At 41.4% G+C, this 21777-nt stretch overlaps 1 protein-coding gene across 3 annotated transcripts in view; it reads left to right on the forward strand.

Annotated features, from left to right (window-relative positions):
* The window catches only part of LOC127624258 (myelin transcription factor 1-like protein), a 100978-nt gene extending 80595 nt beyond the window's left edge, over positions 1 to 20383 (forward strand). For 2 of the 3 annotated variants that reach the window (XM_052098994.1, XM_052098996.1), the window contains exons 13-23: positions 5703 to 5927; positions 7182 to 7300; positions 8183 to 8251; positions 8345 to 8407; positions 8545 to 8628; positions 9387 to 9608; positions 13835 to 13926; positions 14098 to 14201; positions 14278 to 14421; positions 16667 to 16729; positions 17531 to 20383. In XM_052098994.1, the coding sequence (XP_051954954.1) occupies positions 5703 to 5927; positions 7182 to 7300; positions 8183 to 8251; positions 8345 to 8407; positions 8545 to 8628; positions 9387 to 9608; positions 13835 to 13926; positions 14098 to 14201; positions 14278 to 14421; positions 16667 to 16729; positions 17531 to 17671 (1326 nt within the window). In that variant the 3' untranslated portion in view covers positions 17672 to 20383. The remainder of the gene's footprint in view (positions 1 to 5702; positions 5928 to 7181; positions 7301 to 8182; positions 8252 to 8344; positions 8408 to 8544; positions 8629 to 9386; positions 9609 to 13834; positions 13927 to 14097; positions 14202 to 14277; positions 14422 to 16666; positions 16730 to 17530) is intronic. The other variant, XM_052098997.1, reaches the window with a different exon arrangement.
* The last annotated feature ends 1394 nt before the right edge of the window (positions 20384 to 21777 follow it).

The following is a 21777-nucleotide window of genomic DNA, read 5'->3' on the forward strand; positions in this document are numbered from 1 at the left end:
GCCTTATATTTTGTTGAACTTAAATAGGCTAGGCCTAATATTTTTTGTCTTGTATTTTAAGGTGAATTTTATTCACTGAGAGCATTTTTTTTAGTTCCGTAATGCCTGGTCCTTTTGAAACAGTTGATTAATTTGATAGTCCCAATAAAGAGAGATGGATGGAAATTAGTGTTTTGTCTTTTATAGGCCTATGCCTTAAGCTGTAGAAACTTTGGGTGATATTTTGGGTCAGGTAGTGTCTTAATCTTTTAGTTTAAAGTGGGTTTAAAAAATGTTTCTGGGTAAATTAGATAGACAATATATCTTAAGTTTAAAGTTATTACGTCTGTCCCACATTGTCCCACTTTACCATGCTACTTGTCCCACATTTTGTCTGACTGGAGGTGGTCACCCTATCTTGTAAACAATTTTAACTTTACATATCTTTAATGTACTCATGTTCTTAATTAACGAACTTGTTAAATATTTGACATTTTATAAAGTGTCCATTTAATCTATATTATGCAAATGACCAATTGTACAATGTCTGGAAATGTGCAAAAATTGTACCATGTTGTAATATTGTTCTGCTGGATCTGTTCTGTTACCCCTGGGGGGTTTGATTTTCTTTATTTGCTCTCCCTGCTCTGTCCACGCATGGGCTTGGAGTTTGTCCAGAAAAGAACCATACTGCCAACACCAACAGATTGCTTCAAATTGCCTATAAGTAAAAGTATTCATTTGACAGAAATCTTCCAGACTGAACTAAATTGAAATTGATTTTTTTTTTTTTTTTTTTTAAAAACCTAAAACCTAAAATTCAAAACTATAATAACCCTGCACTGTGGTAGTGGTGCCCTACTTTCTCTTTCACTGAGATGGGCAGAATTAATGTTGATTTCAGCTGTGGACCAGGCCTGGTCTTTTCTCCCCACATCCCTCTGGGTACATGGGAAAGACAGTGACCTCTCTTTAAGGACAGCGAGGCTGCAGGCTGGGAGTGGGAGCAAAAATAGAGAGAGAGAGAGAGAGAGAGAGAGAGAGAGAGAGAGAGAGAGAGAGAGAGAGAGTGAGAGAGAGAGAGAGAATGAGGGACAAAGGTTAGGAACTGTATGGATCTTCACTAATAAGCAGCTGTGCATGGAGAGGTAGGGCAGTGCACAGAAGATACTCCCTCTATCTTTTCTAATTTCTATCTTTTATCACTCCATCCTTCTCCCATCATTTCCCATATGCTCCAATGTACCTGTTATGAATGGTGGCAGCGAAGGCAGACGAGGGGAGTGGATCTAAATGCAGCTTAACTTTATTAAACAAACAAACAAATAAACACAAAGGAAAAACCCACAAACAAATAAACACAAAGGAAAAACCCACAATGGGAAAACAGGAAACTTAAACACGATGAAACAAAACTGAGAACTTGGGCAGGGAACACCTACCAGGCTTAACAACATTCAACGATTGACAGAGGGGAGTGAAAACAACCGGGTTAAAATACACGGACATGGGAAAACGGGGGCCAATGAACAAACAGAACTCAAACAAGATAACAGGGCAATAAACAGAAACCAATGGCAAACTAACGAGGGCAGGTGAACACAATGAACAGAGAACACGAAAGTTAACAAGGGAACTATGGAGCTACAAGGGTGACAAAAGTGCAAACTAAGGAACTACAAAAGTGACAAAAAAGACAAACAAAGGGCAACAGTGAGACAAGACAAGGTATACCTAACAGAGCCCCCCCCCTTAAGGAGCGGATTGCAGACGCTCAAAAGTAACATCACATAAAACAAGAAGAACAAATGTCCATTGACTGGGGGGGGGGATTGTGGTGGGCAGACAGACCAAGGGGGGCAACGAGGGGCAGACAGGCAGTCCAGGGAGCAATGAGGGGCAGACAAGGGAAAGGGGCCGGTTCAGGAGGTCTGGGAGAAGGCCACTGGGCGAAGACTGGTTTGGGGGGCCTGGGAGGCAGTCGAAGGACAGGGACCAGTCCTGGGGGCCAGGAAGTCCAAGGGGGCACAAAGGCAGACCGGCAGTCCAAGGGGGGGTACAGAGGGGACTGGGTCAGGGGGCCTGGGAGGTGGCCACAGGACAGGGACCGGTTCAGGAGGCCTGGGAGCTGGCCACAGGGCAAGGACAGGTTTGGGGGCCTGGGAGGCAGTCGAAGGACAGGGGCCGGTCCTGGGGGCCAGGAAGTTGACCACGGGAAGTGGATTGGCTTGGGGGACCTGGGAGGTGGCCGCAGGATAGGGACCGGTCCGGGGGGCGGAGCCATAGAAGGCGTAGCCGGGGGAGGCCTTGGAGCCGTGGGGGGCGGAGAAGCCATAGGAGGCGGAGCTGAGGGAAGCCCTGGAGGCTCAGGAGGCGGAGCTGCGGGAAGCCCAGGAGGCGGAGCTGAAGGAGGCTCTGGAGGCTCAAGAGGCAGAGCTGAGGGAGGCTCAAGAGGCGGAGCCATGGGAGGTAGCGCCGTAGAAGGCTCTAGAGGCGGAGACCTGGAAGGCTCTGGTGACGGAGCCGAGGGAGGTGGCGCCGCAGGAGGCTCTAGAGGCGGAGACCTGGAAGGCTCTGGCGGCGGAGCCGATGGAGGTGGCGCCGTAGGAGGCTCTAGTGGCAGAGGCCTGCAAGGCTCTGGAGGTGGAGCCGAAGGAGGCTCAGGAGATAGAACGGAGGAAGGCGCAGGAGGGGGAGCCGAGGAAGTCTCAGGAGGCAGAGCCGAGGGAGGCTCGGGAGGCTCTGGAGGCGGAGCCGTAGGAGGCTTGGGGAGAAGAGCCATAGGAGGCTCGGGAGACGGAGCCCAGGGAGGTAGCACCGTAGGAGGCTCTAGAGGCGGAGACCTGGAAGGCTCTGGCGGCGGAGCCGATGGAGGTGGCGCCGAAGGAGGCTCTAGAGGCGGAGGCCCGGAAGGCTCTGGAGGTGGAGCCGAGGGAGGCTCATGAGACGGAACTGAGGAAGGCTCAGGAGGGGGAGCCGAGGAAGGTTCGGGAGTCTCGGGGGGCAGAGCCGTAGGAGGCTCGGGAGGCGGAGCCGTATAAGGTTCTGGAGTCTCTGGGAGGTGGAGCCGTAGGAGGTTCGGGAGGTGGAGCCGTAGGAGGCTCTGGAAGCGGAGCCGTAGGAGGCTCGGGGAGAAGAGCCCTAGGAGGCTCGGGAGGTAGAGACGTAGGAGGCTCTGGAGGTGGGACCGTAGGAGGCTCCGGAGGCGGAGCCAAAGGAGGCTCAGGGAGAGGAGCCGTAGGAGGCTCGGGAGGCGAAGCCCAGGAAGGCTCGAGAGGCTTGCGAGGCGGAGCCCCGGGAGGGTCGAGAGACTTGAGGGGCGGAGCCCTAGAGGGCTCGAGAGACTTCAGGGGCGGAGCCCTGGAAGGCTCGAGAGGCTTGAGGGGCAGAGCCCTGGGAGGCTCGAGACTTGAGGGGCGGAGCCCTGGGAGGCTCGAGAGGCGGAGCCCTGGGAGGCTCGAGAGGCAGAGCCCTGGGAGGCTCGAGAGGCAGAGCCCTGGGAGGCTCGAGAGGTGGAGCCCTGGGAGGCTCGAGAGGCTCGAGAGGCGGAGCCCTGGGAGGCTCGAGAGGCGGAGCCCTGGGAGGCTCGAGAGGCTTGAGGGGGAGGCTCGGAAGGCAGAGCTCTGGAAGGCTCGGAAGGCGGAGCTCTGGAAGGCTTGGGAGGAGGAGCCCTGGAAGACTCGAGAGGTGTTGGCTCTTGGACAGGCACAACCACTGGCGCTGGCTCTTGGACAGGCACGACCACTGGCGCTGGCTCTTGGACGGGCACGACCACTGGCGCTGGCTCTTGGGCAGTCATGGCTATAGGCACTGGCTCTTGGGCGGTCATGGCTACTGGCACTGGCTCTTGGACGGTCATGGCTACTGGCACTGGGACGGTCAAGACCACTGGTGCTTGCTCAGGGACGGTCGAGGCTACAGGCGCTGGCCCTTGGACAGTCATGGCTACGGGCACTGGCTCTTGGGCGGTCATGGCTACTAGCACTGGGACGGTCGAGACCACTGGTGCTGGCTCAGGGACGGTCGAGGCTACAGGCGCTGGCTCACTGACGGCTGAGGCTACAGGCGCTGGCTCACTGACGGCTGAGGCGACAGGCGCTGGCTCACTGACGGCTGAGTGACAGGCGCTGGCTCACTGACACCGGGGGCTAATGGCTCTGGCTGGTTGACCAGGGCTGACGAGGGCTCAGGCTCGTTGACCGTGGCTGACGAGGGCTCAGGCTCGCTGACCGTGGCTGATGAGGGCTCAGGCTCGCTGACCGTGGCTGACGAGGGCTCTGGCTCGCAGACCGGGGCAGGCGTGGGCCTGGAGGCGGAAGCCCGTCTTCTCTTCCTCCTCCGGGCAGACGAAGTTGAGCACGCTGGCTCGAGGATCGCGGATGTGGGGCACACCGGCTCTGAAGCGGACGAGGTTGGCAGCATGTAGGTCAGGACGGGCGTGGAGAGACGAATCGTGGCGGACAGGGGGAGTATCTTCGTGAGAGCAGCGTCATCCTTCAGAACGCCCACAGCGAGCGGCGATCCGCTGACCCGCAGGGTCTCTTCCACAAAACCGAGGAGCGTCCCGCAACGACTCGCCGGGGCAACCGCTCCCTCAGAGACTCGTTCAAGTTACCCCGGAAGAATACCACCAGGGCGTGGTTGGGGAAGTCAGAGATGTGTGCCAGCTCCAGAAAATCCCGGACGTGGTCCTCCAAAGGGTGGTCCCCCTGCTTGAGGCAAAGGAGCCAGTAATTCGCTGACTGGGCTGCTAGATCCATGTGTGTTGGTCAATCGTTCTGTTATGAATGGTGGCAGCGAAGGCAGACGAGGAGAGTGGATCTAAATGCAGCTTAACTTTATTAAACAAACAAACAAATAAACACAAAGGAAAAACCCACAATGGGAAAACAGGAAACTTAAACACGATGAAACAAAACTGAGAACTCGGGCAGGGAACACATACCAGGCTTAACAACATTCAACGATTGACAGAGGGGAGTGAAAACAACCGGGTTAAAATACACGGACATGGGAAAACGGGGGCCAATGAACAAACAGAACTCAAACAAGATAACAGGGCAATAAACAGAAACCAATGGCAAACTAATGAGGGCAGGTGAACACAATGAACAGAGAACACGAAAGTTAACAAGGGAACTATGGAGCTACAAGGGTGACAAAAGTGCAAACTAAGGAACTACAAAAGTGACAAAAAAGACAAACAAAGGGCAACAGTGAGACAAGACAAGGTATACCTAACAGTACCACAACCCAACCCCCCACCCCCTCTCTCTCTCTCAGTTTGATCCAAAGTCTAGTGAGCTGTTTCACTGCTTACTGACATAGAGAGTATCCCAACAGAGATGGAACCTCATAAGTGGCTGATTTGGAATGCTCTACATAAATCAAAACTGTATGTGCCACATGAATAGAGATGGAAATATTGTGGAATATTGTCAGTTTAATTTAAATAGATTCACATTAACCTACTGGGTAACAGAGTTCATTTTAATCAGGTTGAACGGTTGTTTATGAATCGTTTACAGTTTTGAATGAATTACATGTAATCTACATTTGTCTTGCTTTTTTCGCCCACTTTGTTTTATCTTTTCACTGAGCTTGTCTTAATTTATTATGTGCATCTCAGTTTCTTTTTTTATCCTTTAACCTCTTGATTATTCCCTCATTCTTTATTCTCATATTAATCCTTATCCTTCTCCCTCTGCTCTTTCCTATGGCAGAGCCCTGATGATAGAGATGGGGATGAGAATGGAACCCTGGATCTGAGTCGGGCTGGAGGGTTGGGGGAGGGTAGTGGAGGCACAGTGCTGACCCCCCTGCAGCCCATGTCCCCCCATCGGCAGGCCCTGCTCAACAGCCACTGCTACCAGATGAGCACGGCAGAGTGCTGGGACTTGCCGGTGGACTACACCAAGATCAAACGCCTGGACGAGGAACACAAGGAGGTACCGCCCTACCAAAACCTTCTGCGTCTGCTTGGAGACTGACTGCAGCAGTTGTGTCACTTGATTTAAAGTGAATTTAGATGGCTGTTACCACCTTTTTTGGCACATTGTCTTTGTCGCATTGGAAAAGTACACAACTGTATCTATGAGTTTCTGAGTACCAATTACGATGGTCTATTGTTAAAAACAATATAAACCCAGGGGCATAAGAATGGTAAAAAGAGGGGATTATAAATCACATCAGCCTCTCTAAATACACAATAAAATGCCTAGTTGCCACAGATACACGATACCATTTGAAAAAACGAAACTTTACAGAAACGCCAGTTTCTCGAACATATTTTTCATGAGGTTTTCATAATTAGGCACAAAACATTTTTGCGATAACGATTACAAAAGTGCATATTTTTCAAAGATTACTTAAAATATATATATATATTTCTTCTTTTGTGCCAATCTTTTATCCTGAGAGTTCTCTCTTTAGTTTACCTTTTGTCAGAGGTTCAGCGCTCAAACTTTGCCAGGGATTTCTTGAGTAATGAATATTAATTATGTTCTGTTACATTTGCTCTTATAGATCTGGTGGACATTGGTATGTGAGTGCTAGCCACAGTGGGATTACCATTCAATTGGACATTTATTCCCACTGTGAAGCAAACAGTTAGCTGACTGTTGGCTTCTGCTTGGTTTAAAGCTGTTTTTAAAATTTAAATTTTTGTTACTCAAAAGTAAACCTCTTTTTTAATATAATATTTATCATCCTAAAAGGAGAGAGGACAAATTTAGTAGTTTCTCAAAGTGAGTGGAGGTCTTAAAGTTATATGGGTTGCTACACCCCTGTGTACTCCTTCAAGAGTAAAAGGTTGGGGAACCTGGATTTTACCCCTTTAGTAGAGATTTGAGGGAGGTGGACTGTTCCATTTGAAGTACTGAAAGGCCATCTAGATTACTTTGCTGGTATTGCATGGCTTTACTATATTGGAGATAATCATTTCAAAAAAGATTTTTCGTCTGTAATTAATTTACGCCAAGATGTATATAGTTGTTATTAATATTTCAAAATGGAATAACTGATGTTTCAACTACATTGCTGGGAAAATTTATAAATGCAAATTTTGTACCCAGTGTTTTAATATATAAGCTGGTGTGAAGTGCACTGAATATTAAACTATTACAGCAAACCATTGTAATATTCATCTGCATCATAATATATATTGAAATCTCTATATTTTCTCTCACTGTCGTCACACCCAGGATGACCTGGACCCCTTTCATGATCTATTGGAAGAACAGCAGTATTCTGGAGATGTGACCCTCCCCAGCCCCAAACACAAATTTGCACCTTGCAAGGAGAGCAAGAAGGAGCTCCTCACGTAAGCACATGCATAAGCACATACATAGAAGAAGGATATATATGATTGTCCCTGTAATAAGTTCACTGTAAGTCACTTTGGATAAAAGCGTCTGCCAAATGCATAAATGTAAATGTAAAATGTAAATGTAAACAAGGAGTATTTCTTGGCGTTTAAAAATGACAATTTTGCATTATATATGCATGATGTATTACAGAGACTGGTTATTGCAATGCATGTCATAGAACATTTTATATTGTACACACCCTAACATGAGCTTCTGTTGTAATCGAGATATTATCAGATCCAAAAGTAGATTTAACTTTAGAAGATTTCTTCTGTGTACTCTCCTGTTAATTTTAACGTTTAACATTCATTTTATTTCATTACAGTTTAGGAGTTAAAATGGCTTGAAGTTAAATGTTAAAAGTGCACTCAGTAATTAATTAATTAATTAATTTATTTATTTATATTTATGTTGCGCGTGCCGAATTTGCAATCGTCTTAGACTTATACTGACACCTAGTGGCGTGGACGCAGCATCACATAAATGTAAAAGTGCGCCAATGTAGAGATTTGCTATTTAATGATGACAGTTAGCCATGGATTGTTTATTCTGTGAGTTAAAGTGTCTGATTAAAGGGCTAGTGTAAGGTAAAGTGAGTAGCATTTGGCTGGTCATGTGATCTCAACCTGTGAAATAAAACTGCTTGGGTACTGAAATGTGAGTGTACAGGATTTTAAACATATTTTTCAAAAATACCATGCACTTGTTTATCAGTAAAACTTTTTAATGAGGGGAAAAATTACTTAGTGTAACTTTAAAGTAAAATACAAATGTGCCTTTAATAACAACATGATACTAGTATACCATGCCTTATTACACTTAAATGCTCTCTTAAGGTTATCAAGCTGCCAACTGGCTGACAAAGGCATGCGTGGTATGATGACACCTAACTCCCAGGATCTGAAGTAAGCACTCACACTCTTGTGTTTACACACACCTCAGTTGACCATCGAAATGAGGTTACACTGATCTTTTTCCATGTTTTTTCCTACTTTCAGGTGTCCCACTCCTGGCTGTGATGGCTCTGGGCATATAACAGGCAACTATGCCTCACACAGAAGGTTAAGACCAATATACTGACATATTAAAAATCTTAATATTTGCATACCATTTTAACCACCATTGGATTCAAAGTAATGTAGAAATAAGTGCTTTGAAGCCTTGGCATTTTTTGGTAAATGTGTTTCTTGCTCTGAAGTCTGTCAGGTTGTCCTCGGGCAAAGAAGAGTGGCATTAAAATGATGCACAGTAAGGAGGACAAGGATGAACAGGAGCCAATCAGGTGCATTTTCCTTTAATTCCTTGAATACATTTTCAAAGGCAACAACACCATTCAGCCTGCTCGCCCAAAAATGAAAATTCCGTCAACATTTACTCACTCTAATGTTGTTCCAAACCTGTATGCCTTTCTTACTTCCACAACCAGTTGACCAAGTTATAAAAGCACTAGTCATTTGCACGTGCAGTCTGTGCTTGTTAAGCACCCGATTCACTAAAGCAAGTGTGAAGATTAGGCAACAGCAAAAAACTCTGCCACAAAATCTGTGCTAAACGCAATTTGCATGCGCAATTCCGATCTTGTGGAGGATGAAGCAGACCACTGTTAAACAACACACTTTGGCAATACTAAACAGCATCACTGAATACTGTGATGAAGACATCTGAATCTTCTCTTTAACATGCCAAAAGTACGCTTGACTGCACTTGCATCTGCATACAGTATATGCCAGGTTATTAAATATTTTCATCGTCATTTGATCATTCTTTTGTTAATTATTGCTAAGATGATCGAAAGAAAATTTACACAAATATCTCTTAAATAAAATACATTTTACCGCCTGCTTATATTTCAGCGCTGATTGCGCCTGCTAAATCCAGATTGCGGGTGGTTAGTGAAAATGAAGCAGGGCTTTGCGCTGAAATGCTAGACGCAAAAGTGGCACAACTGTTTAGTGAATTCACCCCTGTGTGTGAATGTGCATGGCTGCTCACGCAGGCTTAGGTGTGAGATCTCATTCCCGCTGTGCTCAATGTCTTCAGGTGTCCTGTGCCAGGCTGTGATGGCCAGGGTCATGTGACAGGGAAATATGCATCCCACCGCAGTGCATCCGGCTGCCCGCTGGCTGCCAAGCGTCAGAAGGATGGTTATGTGAATGGAGCGCCCTTCTCCTGGAAGGCTGGTAAAACAGACGGCATGACCTGCCCCACCCCAGGCTGTGATGGCTCAGGCCACGTCAGTGGTAGCTTTCTAACCCACCGGAGGTATGTTTTTTTTTTCACTTTTGATTAACACTTTTCATTGATTCACACATTTGAAACATTAAGAAACAGAAAAGCAAAGCATACAGTACTGTGGAAAAGATTTAGGCATTGGTGAAAAATTTTGCATAGTAAGAATATCTTTAAAAATAATGTCATAAACAGTTTTCATTTATCAATTAATGTCATGCAAAGCCCAGTAAACATAAAAAAAAGCTAAATCAATATTTGATGCGACCACCTTCAAAACACCACCAATTATCCTAGGTACTCCTGGACACCGTTTTTCTTGGTTGTTGTCAAATAGGATGTTCCAAGCTCATTGGAGATTTTGCCACAGTTCTTCTATCTGTTTAGGGTGTCTCAATTGCTTCTATCTCTTCATTTAATCCCAGACTGACTCATTGTCAGTAGGGGGTCTGTGGGGTACATGCAATCTGTTGTAGGGCTCCCTGTTCATCTATTCTAATCTATTCTATTTACAAAAGTAATTTTTGGGAGATTAAAATGTATATTTCCTAATAAAACACTAAAGATAAAGATATACATAACTATCTTCAGATAAATGTTTTTGTGAAACATCTCATGTGCCTTTTGCACAGTACTGTATATTCATAGAATCAACTATAACCCCCATTATTCCCTTTACCCCCTCCCCTGACCCTCAACAAATATCCCTGTGGTCAAAACGTAAGTAACATTTAAACGTTTAAAAAAAAAAAAACATTCGTTAAAGTAACTTAATCCACCCAATAAAGTATTCCCGAATCTGTACATTTCCAAAATCTTAAAAAGATAATCCCATTCTACCATATCAAATGCCTTTTTGGCATCAAGTGAGATGGCAGCGACTGGAGTTTGATCGTCTGCTACTGCCCACATGACAATAATGAAATGCCTAATATTATAAGAAGAGTTACAGCCCTGAATAAACATCACCTGATCTAGATACATTTAAGAGATGTCATAGTTTTACTCAAATTGATTAGCCAAAATGTTTGAAAATATTTGAACATGTAGCTTGATCAGGGAAATTGAATGGTAACTTATACACTCATTTGGATCTTTGTCCTTTTTAAGAATCAGACGGATCTAGGCTTGTGTCATGGTTGGCAGAAGCTTTCCATTCTTTAATGTGGAGCAAAAGTGGAGGCAGTTCTGTAGAATAAGATCTAAAAAATTCAGCGGCAAAGCCGTCTGGCCCCAGAGCCTTGCCTGTAGGCAAGGCCTTAATTACCTTGCCAAGCTCCTCCAAGGTTATCTCAGAATCAAGATAATTTTTCTCTTTAAATAATAATCTCTTTCAGTTTAGGAATTTCTAATGGTTCCACAAAGTTTCTAATATCTGCAACAGTAGATGAAGACATGGAACTATATAATTCTTTAAAAGCCTTATTAATATCAATGGCAGAGGTAAATATTTCACCACCTGCAGATCACACTGAGGGAATGGTAGAAAAAGAATACCTCTGTTTTATATGTCTAGCAAAAAGCTTCCCTGCTTTGTCCCCCGACTCAAAGTTTGACTGTCTTGCCCTGAATAGGCAAAACTCCACCTTCTGTGACAAAATAGTATTATATCTGTATTTAAATGGGGTCAATTCTCCATTAGAGGCCATTAGATGACATTCGGCACTTCAGCACTTCGCTTCGGCGCTTCAGCACCGCCTCTGCACTTTTAATATTCCCTTCCAATTCCACAAGTTCTTGTGCTTTGGATTTTTTGGTGAATGAGGCATACTGTATGATCCGGCCCCTGAGAACTGCCTTAAGTTCCTCCCAAGCCATGCCCACAGAGGATACTGAAGACAAGTTGGTCTCCATATAGACATTGATTTCAGCCTTTAGCATTTGTTGTAATTCAGGATTTTGCAAAAGGGATACATTAAAGTGCCAACTACATGATTTATTTTCCTCTGTATGTGGCAACACCTCTAAAAACACCAGGGAGTGATCTGAGAATAAATGGTTTCCAATTGAGCAATCAACAACAGATTAAATGAGGACTTAGATATAAAATAAAAAAAATTATTAAAAGTTATTCTAGAGTAAATCTTATGGACTGAAGAAACAAATGTATAGTCCCCACCAGATGGGTTCAAAAGTCTTCAAATATCTGTAAGACCAAGATTTTTACACATCCTGTGAAGTGTCACTGTTGCTCAAGGGGGCTTACACACTTTTGCTTCACTATGATCAAGGACTGAATCCATCAAAAGATTAAAAATCTCCTTCCAATATTATATCATGAGGGGTGGCAGTGTCTTGTAACATCCCTTCAAGATCTATAAAAAAAAAACTTATCATCAGCTTTAGGTGCATTAACATTCGCCAAAATAAGACTTTGTCCCTGAATTTCAGCTAAAACAATACTGAATCTATATTTATTATACTCTATATATCTAATACTGACCTTATTTATATTTACTCTGTTCGAGACATTTGAATTGTAGAGGTTTACTTATCAGTGTAATGACTCGCCTGCACTTACTTGAGCCAGCACTATAAAAACAATACAAAAACAAAACAAAATGCCCACTCCATATCTTTAAAAAATCTTCCTGCGGGTAGAGGTGTGTTTCTTGATGAAACACTGTATCATATTTCTTATGCTTAAGGTAAATAACCTTCCTTCTTTTTATGAGGTGCTCCAACCCATTCACATTCCATGTGGAGAGAGACAATCCACTTATACTAACATTTGGCATTTTGACATGTATAAAAAATGCATTGTGTGTCAAAAACAGGATTATAAAGACAACATTCCAACATTATTGCAACAGTAAACCCCTGTAAAGGGATTACAATTGGAAGGAGGCGGCGAGAACCGGCTTGACAATATAAATAATATTTTAATGAAAAACTTAAACAAAAGATACAAACACACACATAACTGTCAGCTGCCCATAAACAATCTCTCTCTCTCTCTCTCGCACCACCATCCGCAGTCAGCCTTTATCCCTCTCTGAGGCTTAATTAGCCTGATAAGTGACCAGGTGTGTATAATCACGACCCGGCCCCGCCCTCCACCCTGTCACAACCCCAAACATTCCCCAGAACCAAACAAACAGGAAAAAAAAAAACGTGCGCATTGACCCCGCGCATGACAGCGTCAACTGCCGTCCATCCCTCCAAACTCAAACAGTGCATGTTCGCCTACGTGTTCCCCCGTGACAACTTACGCAGCTCACGCAGAACAAGATTTTTATCGGATGATCTCAGAAATTTGGCCAGAATTGATCAGGGCATGTCCCTGTGAGCTAGCTCAATTTCCAGCTTATGGCCTTTTATGTTGAGCAGACACGGAAAGAGCCCGTCCCGGAATTCCACCATATTCTGTCCATTACCGTCATGTTCAGCATCTCTCGCAGAATTTCCCGGAAATCTCCAACCAATTAGGGTTCCAGGCACGCGGCCTGCTGCTCAGGGGTGTCAGCCTGAGCACGTAAGTGTCTTTTAATTTCTCCAGAGCACGAGGATTTTGAATTCTTTGACATAATGTCCTCCTTGAACAGTTATGGAACAGAGTGTATCGAATCTCACCGGTTTATGTCATTAAAAGGTATCAAAACTAGCAAAGTGCACAGAGCTCGCCGTTCACACGTCCGATCCTCGCATGGGATTAGGTGACTCCCAACGGAGGTATTATTAAATGTGTGAGCATTTCTCATCAAGGCCATTATGTAACATGATTTTAACAATTTGTAACAATTCTCTCATCACATCGTTTACTGTTCCAAACCACTTTCTTCTGTGGAACGCATAAGGATATGTTAGGCAGAATGTTAGCCTCAGTCACCATTCACTTTCATTGTATACAAGAAAAAGCAATGAAAGTGAATAGTGACTGAGGCTAACGTTCTGCCTTACATCTCCTTAACGTTCCGTGGATGAAAGAAAGTAATAAGGGTTTGAAACTACATGAGGGTAGAGTGTTAATGATGACAGATTTTTCGTTTTGGGGGGAACTATACCTAGTATTTTTGAAAACAACAGGCACTATCGTTAAATGGTGTATCCAAGCAGGTTTACAAGCTAATATGTGATATTGTATACAAAGTAGAACAAACCTCATTAAAATTGCTTTGTTTGCCAAAACAAAAACAAAAAGTGAAACATTCCACAATAGTGTCCGCAATAGTCACTCCCCTTTTTGTGTCTTTATAGCAGTCTTTTTCAATGGGAGAATCAAGCATTATGATTTGTTTTTTATATTTGTACACCTGTAGTCTGTCTGGCTGTCCCCGTGCCACATCTGCTATGAAAAAGGCTAGAATGTCAGGAGTTGAAATGCTCACAATCAAGCAGCGAGCAAGCAAAGGTATACATTTTCCCAAATTATTTTTCTTTAATAAGTTATTAAATGATAGTAATTTATGCAACATCATTGGTGAACATAGAAATTTAATTGTCTATAAAAAATTTATAAATGGCATAAAAGTTTTTTTCAGTATTTTTCAAAGCCGATTTCACTGTTTTTTTTCCCTCCCAGGCATAGAAAATGATGAGGAGATTAAACAACTGGATGAGGAAATCAAAGACCTAAATGAATCAAACAGTCAAGTGGAGTCAGATATGATAAAATTGAGGACTCAAGTAAGAACAGTTCTTATCACACTGGCATTTGGCCATGTGTTCAATCATAGACGTGCCATTCTCTCTCTCCTGCCAGATCACCACCATGGAGACCAACCTGAAATCCATTGAGGAGGAAAACAAGGCCATAGAGCAGCAGAATGACTCACTGCTGCATGAACTCGCCAACCTCAGCCAGTCTCTCATCAACAGTCTGGCCAACATACAGCTCCCTCACATGGTAAGTGCCAGTTTTGGAGCTTGCACTTGGTTAGTACCTGCCTCACCTGGGGTAAGAAAAGATCAGTGAGCATGGGAATGTTCTTTGTTTAAAAAAGTCAGGAATCGAATGTTCGACAAAGTTTTTCCGGAATAACTTTATGCAGGCACAGAAATTTTAATGCATTTTAAAGAGCTTCTAAAGTTGAAGAATTCACCTAGACTTAATGTTTACCTACAAGTAATACTGTTTAGAGCATGTAGACTTTTATATGGGCCGTTTGCACAGCTTTAGACCGAGTCTGCATATCACATACTATCAGTAGGGATGAAATTCTTCTATTGTTTCTCCCATCTGCTTCTTTATGTCTGTTGTTGAGTTCCTCGCAGTTCCATATGCTTCTGTACTGAGGTCACTCCCCTTTTACTGACCATTCTAGAAAAACAACCTCCACTCCTGCGACTGCTCTTCAGTTGAGTAAAAACATGGCTGCTGTGGATCAATGCTCAAACATTATCTAATCACAGTGTCTTCATACACAATGACACAGGGGATGATTGGATAAGCCCTGTTCAATTGTGGCAGCCATGTTAGTAAACAACTGAAACATGTCTTGTTGAATATGGCTCCTGAGTTCTTCACCCCCACCTCTGAAGGATGCTATTAGAGTGCTCACAAGAGGGGCCTTAAACTGCACTAACATCAGATGACTGTTGCCTATTCATGTGTCCTTTCAATGCTTTATCGTTCACTATAGAGTGTTCAATCCAAACTTGCTCAAACTTGGTGTACTTCTTAACGTTGTAAAGTCTGCTACAGTGGCCCCAAAAAGTATTTGGACACTTTGAGACTTAAGTCACACTTAAAATGTATGAATGGCATTGCATCAGATAACAAAATATTAAACCAAGCATCAAGTGCAAATAAATAATGCTATTTCTGAGATGTTTTTGCACTTTTAACTAACTTGTCCCAAAGTCATTTTAAGTAGATTTATGAAGTCGGTTCCCCTCAATTCACACTTCACATCCTTTCAGAGAAAACACAGGTGTTGTTTGTCACATGTTCCTCTTGAGTTTGACAACCAGAAATTGTCCAAATACTTTTCTCTTAATTTAGAACTAGCCTATCTATTTTTCTTTTTATTGTTTTGCATGAATACAAGTGTGATTGTGTTTTAATATTTTGCTATTTATATAAAATTGTTCACCCAGAAATTAAAATGATCTTATCATTTAGTCACACTCATGCCATCCCAGATGTGTATGACTTTCTTTCTTCTGCAGAACTCAAACAAAGATTTAAATAAGAATATCTCAGCTCGGTTGGTCCGCACAATGCAAGTGAATGGTGACCAATACTTTGAAGATCCATAAAGGATATATAGGCAACATAAAAGTAATCCATAAGACTCCAGTGTTTTAATCCATAGTGATACAATTGGTATTGGGTGAGAACAGACCAAAATGTACAGTTGAATTCAGAAGTTTACATACAGTTAGTCAGTTGAAGTCATTTAAACAAATGTTTTAACCACTCCACAGATTTAATATTAGCAAACTATAGTTTTTGCAAGTAGTTTAGGACATCTACTTTGTGTATGATACAAATAATGTTTTAATACAATAGAAAATTAGAAAATTTGTGGTCAGAGCTGAAAAAGTGTGAGCAAACATGGAGACCTACAAATCTGACTCAGTTACACCAGTTCTGTAAGGAGGAATGGGCCAAAATTCCCACAACTTCTTGTGAGAAGCTTGTGGAAGGCTACCCAAAACGTTTGACCAAAGTTAAATAATTTAAAGGCAATGCTAACATTATGGTCTGTTCTCACCCAAAACCAATTGGATCACTTAAGAAGACATTGATTAAACCACTAGAGTCATATGGAGTTCTTTTATGCTGCCTTTATGTGCTTTTGGAGTTTCAAAGTTTTGGTCTCCAATCACTTGCATTGTATGGACCTACAGATCTGAGATATTCTTCAAAAAAATATTTGTTTGTGTTCTGCAGAAAAAAGAAAGTCAGACACATCTGGGTTGGCATGAGGGTGAGTAAATGATGAGAGAATTTCAGTTTTGGGTGAACTATTATTTAAATGCAAAGACATTTGTGCATTTTTAACTGTGACTAAAGTGTCCAAATACTTTTTGGGGCCACTGTATGTTCGATTTTGTAATGTGTGTAGAGGCCTATCATTGAGACCATTGACTTCTGGCATTTTGCCAGGCTAATAGTCTTTTCTCTACACCTCTCCCTTCTATAGAAACCGATGCCACTGAAAGAGGCCCCTGTTAAAAATTACTGCTGTTTACAGATGCCCTACAGAGTAAGAGATTCATTTTCCATAGTCTAACTTTATCCTTCTCCTCACTATCATTTTCCTCCCCTAGTCCTCCCCCCTTTTTGTAACACACAGTATGATGTGTGTGCATCACAAAAGTCCATACATATAATCAGTAAATTAATTTCCAAAGTGTACCAGTCACACATTGACATAGTCCACTTCGGGGAATAGCATTAAGAAAGCTGGGGTTGCAATATGAGCCATATTTATTTTGGTAGTAATCTCATGTTATTATCGTAAAACATATTATTTACCAGACACAGTGATGCTCGTTGAGCGTGTGCATCAATATCTGTCTGCTATTCATGAAAATCTGTTCTATATCACTCGTGAATGCCAGTAATACTTACATACTCATGAGCATGAAACTCACACCAATGCATGCATACATTATGTATGTGCATTACTTTTTTTGTTATCCATCTGATATACTGTATATTATTAGAAATAAATAGTGTAGTCTTTTGTTTGATTTACTGAACACATAGTGACTATTTTAATATGATTGGTCAAGTAAAATTCTTTACAAACTGTGGAATTTGCCCTGCAGTTTCAGAAGTATGCTTTCAACCTAACCCTAGATTAACTTTCAGAAAATTTAGCTGGCAAACTATAAAGTATGCTTTGTGGGTTTGTTCTTCCCTAAAAATATCCTCTTTACCCTTTCCTTTCTGTCTTAAGTCTTATTTGTCTGTTCAAATTGATGTTCACTTTGCATATATACTTGATTAGTTATACTTTTATTTTATTTTTGACCACCAATGATTCCAATCTATTCCACAGGAGCCGATGAATGAGCAAAACTTCGACACTTATGTGAGCACTTTGACAGATATGTATACTCACCAAGACCAGTACCAGAGTCCAGAGAATAAGGCCCTCTTGGAGAACATAAAGCAAGCAGTTCAAGGCATCCAAGTGTAGCTTGCCAGAAACTAGAGCTCAGCTATTGGCCAAGTAATGGTGTCATGTGATCAGTGCTGAAAAGCGAAAACATAATTGATAAGAAACAAAAGAAACCCATGATGTAAAAGTATGGATAACTTGTATGATTCTTTTGCTGCTGTAATTTATTGTATTTATTTGGCATTATTTATTATTCTGTTATGCTTTTGAAAAAAATTACATAACTTATTTGTTGCCTTGCTTTACGATGACGATTACCAATGGCAAATGTTTTGAGGAACATTCATGTTTTGTACATTTTTCATATGACCTGACATAATGTGATGTACTGTTTATAGCTGCTAATGTATGCACATTTTAGTGTATATGTATTTATTAATTGTAAACAAACACCATCCATTATTTTAAATCTAAAAAAGGTGTAGAGGGGTTACACTGAGGGAATGTAAGGGCAATCAGCTTAGAACTAAGCTTTTCTATATGGAACTAATGGGAATTATGTGCTGTGGAGGTAGTTCAGTGGATGTACAGTGGTACATTTTTGTGGTTAAAGATTTTGGCTACGTTTTGTAACAATATTGAGAAACGTTGTCTTTTGGTTTCAAAATCATATATATAGTGGTCAGTGTGGGCACTCTAATGCAGTATGCATATTGTTTCTGTTCATTTTTACTTGGTTTTTTGGTTGGTTTCTCCCTTCTTTTTGTTAAAAAATTTGTTTTGCCCCTTTTAATCCGGAATAGATTAGAAAACAGAAAAAAAATTGTGAATGCAAACATCATGACACGGAAACTCACTGGTGTAAATCCCAAGACTGAGAGATAAATATTTCATAATTTTTCAAATATTTTACAAGTCCATTCTCTAAATGTAATGCCCAGCTGGTTGTGGCTCATAACTACAGAAAATTTAAAGGAGACAATCCAACATGAATTAAATTATTGTAAAATGTTAGTGGTAGTATGATAGAATATCAGCAATATATGAAAACTAATCAATCATTTGTTTAGAAATGGGATGCAAAAGTTTGGGTATATGCAATTTCTTATTCTTACCATAGTAGAAAGCTGATTAATCTTTTTACTAAATGTAAAGTATTACGTTTTATATAAATCTTTTAATACAGTCATATTTTAGGGTTTAAACATGGGTGATCAACTCTAAAAGTATGAATGCATTATGAGTTCACATTCCTCATGTTCGATTTTGCACAGGGACACCTTTGTTTCCATGTTTTGGTGTTTTTATTTGTTGCAGGAGACCAAGGAGGTGCCCAGACATTTGAAATGTGGGAAGTTTTTTGAAGAAAGTAAATCTGTGTGTGAATGTTAGTTTATCAGTCTGCTGGATATACAGGGTTAATGTCACCATCCATACATCATTCTATCATGGTAAAGCAGCACGTCTTGTAGATTTTGTCCAAAACAATCATGTAGAGATTCATCTGGTCACGAGTGCACAACAAACACAACTATGTCAACAAAGCAAACTCATCATATTACAATAATAGCAACAACAGTGAATTCCAATCAGTTGTATACCGTATTTAAAGAGGTCGGCTTGCCATATGTGGTAATCTGCGATCAACTTTCATTGCTTTTTTTCACGTTTATGAGATATCAGCAGCACTTTAAGCTCTAAGAATCACAGAAATTGAAGTACCATATTACTGAATCTTTTTTTGAGAATTATTCGAGGACACACCATATTAACGCAACATGGTACGGGTCTAGATTAGAGAAATATGTAGGCAATTTCCATCTCTTAGGAGGTCGTGTACTGACACGACCAGTTCATTTTACTCCATAATATTTGAAGGACATGTACAGTCATAGTCTGGTAACCCCACATTCATCTCCATATAGTTAAAGCTCTTTTGAGCGAGGGCATCAAGCAAAGTCACACAGGGCTGATTTTTAGTGGTGGATTTTAAAGTTCAAAACTTCAGTGATTTGTGTGAGTGTGTGTGTGTGTGAGAGAGAGAGAGAGAGCTGACTCTGGTTGATGCTGGCTCTACATGGGGGTTTGTTTCTAATTTATGTTTTCTTTTCTAATATTAAGGCTAGCATTGTGTTTTCAGAGATCTCATGCAAATGGTGCTAGTCACTCTTCAGTTCAGTAATATCCTTTCTCTCTCCCAAAGCATTGTGTATGCAGCTTCTTTCAAAGATAGCAATTCTTTTAATACACTGACAGCAAAATACAATATCCTCTCATCCATTATCATCATTGATTTGACAGGAAAAGGGGTTTTAAGCACAATTCCGCAACTCATTTTCAGTTGGCACATATTGTACTATCTACTTCAAAAGGTTATCTGTGACTATTTAAATAGAAAACTATCTATGGTGTCACATGCTTGAATGCAGAATACTTTTCTTATTAATAATTGTTAAATCATCAGGTTACAAGTTTCCATTTCAAATGGATTTTAATTAACCATTTTAAACCAGGATTTTTCTATAAAAAATAAAGAAACATAGCTTTCTTATTGTCTCTTGCTCTCTTCCTCTATCAAGCTGTTTAGCTATCTTTTTCTCTCCTATTTTGTTTTTCAACAACATGGCATGATTTCCGTTGGCATGCTACTTTTTTGTTTCTTTTTTTTTTTTTTTTGCTCTAAGTGTTTAAGACCACAAGTTGCAGTGATATTCATTTTTAAATTGTGAACTTTGTAAAATTTTTAATCATGCTGGTGTTGACATCTCTTCCTCAATAAAAACCTGTGTTGCCGCATCACATGTGCCATTTATTCATGAACATTTGTGTATTGTTCAGATTAGGGGAATAAACATTGCACAGTTTTACGCTGACTTCAAGAAAGCTGTCTAGTGCATATGAAAGGTGCACTTACTCTTGTTTTTTATATATATATCATTTTTATTTATTCATTTTGTTGCATAGGCTGACTTGGCCATTTCGGCCTGGATTTATACTGACATGATGTGAATCTAGCAATAGTTTTCAGTGGCTCGAGAATATTAATAAGCAAACGTGCAGGAAGATCATCAAGCAACATACCTATGACCTGTACTTTTTAATATTAATTAGTTTAATTCTGTAGCCAACGAGCTTAGCTTAAAATAGCATAAATGCTGTATTCTCATAGGCATTATATGGGTGTACACTGGCAAAGAGACAAGAGGCCCTTTTTTAATGGATGTCTATGAGCAAGATGCTTAAGTGAGGAATTTTTGTGAGGAAGCAGCTCAACACTTAATGAATTGACTGCCTATCCACTAACATTCAACATGTTTTACACTAAACAATCATTTTGGAATGAATTATGTATGGATTTTACTACAATAAAATTGCAGTTTTAGAAGAGATGATGCTGACAAATTTGCTACAGGTAGGTGTTATGGCTCTCCCCATTCATTCGAATGGTATCCGCAAATGGTGACTTACTATCGCAACATGCTTGTTGATCTTTAAGCTGACAGCGACATGTGGCGAAAAAATTACCTCATCTCATTCGTTTTCAATTAGAGCTGGCGACTTCTGGCAACACGAGCGACGGAGACCGGATGTGGTCGTGTCCAGCGATGCGATAATGCTGAGACATTTTTTACTTTATGCAAATGAAGAGTGACTTTCGGGAGCGACAGCCAGTACGAGAGAAGATGTTAGCGCTCACGTGATCCAAATATTTTAAAAATAATAGTAATTGTAAAGAATCAGTGCTGTTTTGACTCTCCATACATACCACTAGCGACTTAACTGCCAGCCACTGGCAACATGCAGCGACAAATACAAATTCCCGCACATTTTTAGGAGCTCATGAAATTTGCGAGAGGTAGGTGTCAGGTTTTTTTTTTTTAAAGGGGGCAGGAGCTCCAAAGCGTGAGAACCAGAGATCTTCTTTATTTATGTATCAACATCAGTGTTTTTACCAAACCGAGAGAACCATAGGTCCTCTATATTTATGTATCAACCTCCGCGTTTTTACCATTGGAGAGAGCCGAATAAACTGCTTTGTGAGGAAACAGTTCATCAGTCATGAATTTGTATTTGTGTATATATATATATATATATATATATATATATATATATATATATATATATATAACAGGGTTCTGGCTCAGCAATCCACTGAGGGAGAATAGACAGGTCTAATCAATACT

Source organism: Xyrauchen texanus, chromosome 30, assembly GCF_025860055.1.
Source record: "Xyrauchen texanus isolate HMW12.3.18 chromosome 30, RBS_HiC_50CHRs, whole genome shotgun sequence".
In the NCBI taxonomy this organism is placed as follows: Eukaryota; Metazoa; Chordata; class Actinopteri; order Cypriniformes; family Catostomidae; genus Xyrauchen; species Xyrauchen texanus.